The sequence below is a fragment of the Orycteropus afer genome, unplaced genomic scaffold (genome assembly GCF_000298275.1).
Source record: "Orycteropus afer afer isolate SDZICR_OR568_19922 unplaced genomic scaffold, OryAfe1.0 scaffold00630, whole genome shotgun sequence".
Lineage (NCBI taxonomy): Eukaryota > Metazoa > Chordata > Mammalia > Tubulidentata > Orycteropodidae > Orycteropus > Orycteropus afer.
In genome coordinates this window covers 1,077,852-1,083,501 of record NW_006922217.1, presented here as the reverse complement: position 1 = coordinate 1,083,501, position 5,650 = coordinate 1,077,852, and the positions used below count along the sequence as shown (strand labels likewise).

The following is a 5,650-nucleotide window of genomic DNA, read 5'->3' as shown; positions in this document are numbered from 1 at the left end:
GCATGGCGCCCCAGTGGCCGAGGCGAAGCGCCAGGAATCCGCCCAGCCGCCCATCAGCGATGCGCGCAGCGATCTTCTGGCTGCCATCCGAATGGGTAAGTGGGACACGTCCCTACAGAGTCTTCGGTGGAAAGAGATGTCTGCCTGTCTCCAGCAAGCCACAGCCTCGTCGTCTGCAAGTGGCTGCTGGGTGAGGGTGGCTTGTTGGAATAGAGTTGGCGAAGCCAGCTTGGTGGTGGGTTGGTTTGTTGTTGTTTTTTTTTTTTTTTTGCCAATGCAGAGTAAACTCAGAGGATCAAAAATTGGCAGTTCAGGGAAGGCCCTGGACTAGAAACCAGATAACAGAAAGGGTTAGCTGATGATTGGGTGTTTTCTCTGCCTTCTACTCAAAGGGTACACGTATAAGGGAAAGAGAATCGGCTGGTGTGTTTTAAAAATAATAATCTAGGGCATGTTCTGGACTTTTCATACTTTAGAACACTTGATGTTCTAAATGCTTGTTCTGTGACGTTGCTAGCAGCAGTGTCCTTCTGTCAGGTGATGATCCCACACCCTCTGTCCCCACGTACAGGGAGCTCCTCGGGCTGAAGCCGGATGTGGGGAGCGAGAACCTCACCATTCAGCTTCCCCTCTGCTCCCAGGGGCCCCTTCAGAACCACGCACACTGTTAACGCAGCCCCATGTCACAGCCCCAGTGTGAGGGCCGCTGACAGGATTTGGAAATATTCCTAGAGCTTCTCTTACAGGAACCAGAAGGCTGGCGGTTCAAACCCACCAGCCACTCCTTGGAAGGAAGGTTGGGCAATATACTTCTGTAGTGAGTGATACAACCTGGGAAACCCAAGGAGGGGTTGCAGTGAGTCGGCTCCGACTCCACGGCAGTGCATTGTGTTGTGTTGTTGTTCTCCTACCGGAAGGAATTACGTGGTATCATGGCTACAGCTCGGTGGTTTGCTGTGGAAGGGGCTGAGGGGTGGAGCCAGGACAGCTCTGGTTCAGCGTTGGAGGCCCTGGCACCTTAGTAACGCCCCTCACAGAGAGGGAGGGCTGTGTCCTTGCCTTCCTTGGCTGTTGGCTTCAGTGCCCTCGATTCACTCCTGAGGCGGCCCACCAGGGAGCCCAGGGTTCCTGTGATCCTTCTCGAACATCACTGACCCACTTTAGTTTTCTTGAAAACGAACAAAACCAAGTCCCGAAGTTAAACATCTCATTGGTTCGATTTGGGGGTCGTAGAAAGATGTTGGGATCCACTTCAGTACAAGCGTCAGCCCTGCCCAGTAAGAATTGATGCATAACCTGAATCATTACAAAACATTAGAAAAAACTAAGTGAAGGCCTTTCAACAAAAGACCCACTTGTATTCTTAAATGTCAGAACCATAAAAACAAGGACTCAACCACTGCCTCAGGTTAAAGGACGCTAAAGAGGGATGATGACCAACTCACTGGGTGGCCCTGCATCGGATCCTGAACCCAGGGCGTTAGTGTTCATAGTTGATACATGAGGTTTTTGGCAGAATTTGAAGATTTGTAGGCTGGGTGGTGGTAGTACTTTGTACGTATGTTAATTTTCTGATTTTGATCATTGTTTTTTAAGGAAATAACACATGAAACATTTTATGGGCAAAAGGACATTATCTGTAGTCTACTCTCAAATCATCCAGGAAAAAAAAAAAAAGTCTGGGGTGTGTGTGGTATTTTGTTTCTTAATAAGGGAGTATGTGATGACCATTTTCAGCAAAGCTTTCTCCACTTCCTCCTCAGGTTAGCAGAGAGCTCTTAGTGCAGCACACTGCTTTTCACACCCTGGGATTGGAGCATTGTCCAATAGCATGGTCTGTTAGGGGAGAAATGGACCATGGCCATGCTATGCAATATGGCAGCCATCAGCCACATATAAAGGGAGCCCTGGTAGCACAGACATAACAGTGGTTAAAGCCATTGGCTGCTAACTAAAAGGATGGTGTTTCCAACCCACAAGCTACTCCACGGGAGAAAGAGGAGGCAGTCTGCTTCAGTGAAGACTGACAGCCTAGGAAACCCTGTGGTGCAGTTCCACTCTGTCCTCTAGGGGCGTTGTGAGTCAGAATCAACTCCATGGCAGTGGGTGTGGTTTGGGCTTTGCTTCTGTAAAGACTGACAGCCTTGGAAACCCTGTGGTGCAGTTCCACTCTGTCCTCTAGGGGCGCTGTGAGTCAGAATCAACACCAGGCAGTGGGTTTGGTTTGGGCTTTGCTTCTGTAAAGACTGACAGCCTTGGAAACCCTGTGGGGCAGTTCCACTCTGTCCTCTAGGGGCGCTGTGAGTCAGAGTTGACTCCAGGCAGTGGGTTGGGTTTGGGCTTTGCTTCCAGGGTGTGTAGTTTGAGTTTTGCTTCCATGAAGATTGACGGTGTTAGAAACCCTGTGGGGCACTTCTACCCTGTTCTGTAGTGTAACTATGAGTTGGAATCAACTCTATAGCATTGAATTAGCCACATAGAAATTTAAGTTAAAGTAGCCAGCGTGACTAATGGTTAGCATATTGGACAGTGAAGCTCCAGAGTTTTCTTTAATGTTACATGCATAGACCTTATAACTTTTTTTGTATATTTTATTACTTTATTACCCAAACAGAAGAAGTATTATATGACTATGAGTTGCTCTTTGCCTTTTTGTCATTAAACCTATATCCCCCAACCTCTTCCCATTGAATTTCTAAAAATTTCTATCCTTAACGTCAGTAGGAAAAAAAAGTCGAATAGACTGCTTAGCTTGGTTTCCTTCCGTTCTGGCATAAGCAGAGGGATTTGACTCTTCGCCGCATCTGTCTTTAGGAATCCAGCTGAAAAAGGTGCAGGAGCAGCGGGAACAAGAGGCCAGACGCGAGCCCGTGGGGGACGACGTGGCCACGATCCTCTCCAGGCGCATCGCCGTGGAGTACAGCGACTCGGACGACGACTCAGAGTTCGATGACAACGACTGGTCGGACTGAGGCCGTGTCCAGAATGACCGTAGGCGCCAGGCGGTGTGACGGGGTGAGCAGCTGGTTGCCACCTGGAGACCAAGTGCTACACGTGTATTGAAAACGCTAAGCGGTCTCGACACTCCAGTAGCGGTATTATAATCCTATAGCTTAGCCACTTTTGTATTAATAACGTGATATTGCTTCTGCACATCCAAACATTCTGGGTTTCTTTCAGTATTTACTGTGCAATACGTAAGTGCCACTGACATAGCAAATCGTGCTGCGCCTGAGGAAACGTGCTGTAATTACTGCATCGTCCGGAACACGGCATTTTGCTTTCTTCTTGGCCGTGAGAGTATTTAGTGCAGTCTGGGTTTATTCTTCTTCGTTGTAATCCCACAGACTTGCTGTGTGTTTGTGAAGCTACCTGGTTGTCAGGTTTTTGCGAGATTCACACTGTGTGCCAGTGATGTCTTCCAATCAGTAAGTGATACCGTTTTGCTTTTTTCTTTCTTGGTTGTTTTTTTTTTTTTTTTTTTTAAAACGTGTTTCGAAAGAATCTGGTTCTGGAGAGAAAGTTCGAACCATGGAGGAGACTCAAATGTTTTTGCTTTTGGTTTTCTGACTTGGCTGCCTCTGAGTGCACTTGAATGTTCCGTTGAATAATGTCACTTCCTTTGCACGCTTTAGTAGAATGTGAACTTGGAAGGGCCCCCTTTTAGGCAAGACTCCACAGTAATCTTCCTTCACCCCATGGGCATCAGCTGCATAAACGCTTGTTGGTGATTTTTGTACGCGCTTTTGGCAGCTCAGTAGCAGTGACAGTGAAGAGCAGGGTCCTTTTTCCCTCAGGGACCATTGGGGGTGGTCCTCCAAATCACCTGGCCACCATTACAACTTGGACACCAACCACCTGGAACAGACATGAGTCATAAGGGAGCCAAAGGAGACCTGCCCAGTTTGCTTCCTGGAAGCTATGTGCCGAGGGAGCCCACTCCGAGCCCTGCAGCACGTGCTGCAGATGGCTCCTGTTTCCATTTGATCTGGATTTTAAGAGCTAACCGAAAGGTCGGTAGTTCAAATCCACCAGCAGCTCTACTGGAGAAAAAAAGACCTGGCAATCTGCTCCTGTAAAGATTGGCAGCTTTAGCAACCCAATGGGGTGGTTCCACTCTGTCCTCTAGGGGCGCTGTGGGTCAGAATCAACTCCAGGCAGTGGGTTTGGTTTGTGCTTTGCTTGTGTAAAGATTGACAGCCTTGGAAGCCCTGTGGGGCAGTTCCACTCTGTCCTCTAGGGGCGCTGTGAGTCAGAATGGACTCCATGGCCGTGGGTGTGGTTTGGGCTTTGCTTCTGTAAAGATTGACAGCCTTGGAAACCCTGCGGGGCAGTTCCACTCTGTCCTCTAGGGGCGCTGTGAGTCAGAATGGACTCCATGGCGGTGGGTGTGGTTTGGGCTTTGCTTCTGTGAAGATTGACAGCCTTGCAAACCCTATGGGGCAGTTCCGCTCTGTCCGCGCAGCTGTGAATCTAAATCAACTCGGGGGCTCCCAGCAACACCAAACAGGTTTAGGGTCAAGTAGATCCTGACAGCGACTCACTCTTCCTGGTGTGGGGGCCACTTTGGGGCCAGGCACATGCTTAGGGCCTTTGCTCTATCCTAGAAGCACACAGTTCTGTTTTCTCATACTGTCTTTCCAGAGTACCTCACAGCGTGACCTAGATGAGCCCCGTAGCTGTGAGCTCATCACTTTCCTGTCACCTGCCCCTTTCCCCATTCCTCTCCCACACGTGGCCATACTAGAGACCTGTGGGGTTTATTTTCCTAGCTGACACAAACCCTGGGGAAACTCAAAAATGAGAGCTTCTATTTTGTAATTCTGGATAAACGATAACTGCTTGTTTGGAATCAATAAGGGCCCTGGCTTTGATTATAGATAGGGCTTCACACATCTACTTATACTCACTAAGGAGGTCTTAGCTGCTTAAGGACATTTTAAACAGGTTGTAGTTATTAGTGACTATAGCTTAGTTAACAGTGAAGGAGAGAACCTTCAGTTCAGTTATTTGAGTTGATGGTAGGAATGTAAATGATTTGGTCATGAGTTCTCTGCCGGGAATCAGCCAGGCCACCCGAGTATTGTCTGCTGTCTTGCATGGACACTTGGTTGGCTGTGGGCATTCATCTTGTCGAGTCTGCCTTTTGGGGTCAGCCTCACAGATTTTGCCACTGAATAATGGAATCTCTGCATCCCTTTGTCTAAGACCCTGCTCATCCCTGTTGATCTGAGTCTAATTTTTAGCTGTACTAGCTTTTTTTGGGTACATGCTTCCTTTAAATAATTGAGAAAGGATATAGTCCAGTTGAGGTTATTTTTGGAGCCCTTTTTTTGCGGTAAATTAGATTTCTCCTAAAATTAAAATCGAGACATTTTCTGAACTAAACTAAACCATGGTCGTGCATGAGAACAAAAAAAATGCAGGCTTTGAATTTTCTATTTCATTTTCAAGAAGTGTTCACCCAAACACATGAAGAAAATGTTTAAAAAGCATGTTTTGCATCTATAAATTTCTATAAACTTAAGTGCAGTTATAAATAGCCAGGTTTCTTTAAGTTGTCCCCAGTTTAATTTTCCCCATGAGTATTTTAGTTAGGAGCCCTGGTGGCGCAATGGTTAAGCACTTGGCTGCTAACCAAAAGGTCGAC

The 5,650-nt window shown here is 47.5% G+C and overlaps 1 protein-coding gene across 1 annotated transcript in view; it reads left to right on the top strand.

The window, feature by feature from the left end:
* WASF3 (WASP family member 3) overlaps window positions 1-2,972 on the top strand; it is a 23,530-nt gene extending 20,558 nt beyond the window's left edge. Inside the window, exons 6-7 of the mRNA XM_007956531.1 lie at window positions 1-95; window positions 2,815-2,972. Of these exons, the coding sequence (XP_007954722.1) occupies window positions 1-95; window positions 2,815-2,972 (253 nt within the window). The remainder of the gene's footprint in view (window positions 96-2,814) is intronic.
* The last annotated feature ends 2,678 nt before the right edge of the window (window positions 2,973-5,650 follow it).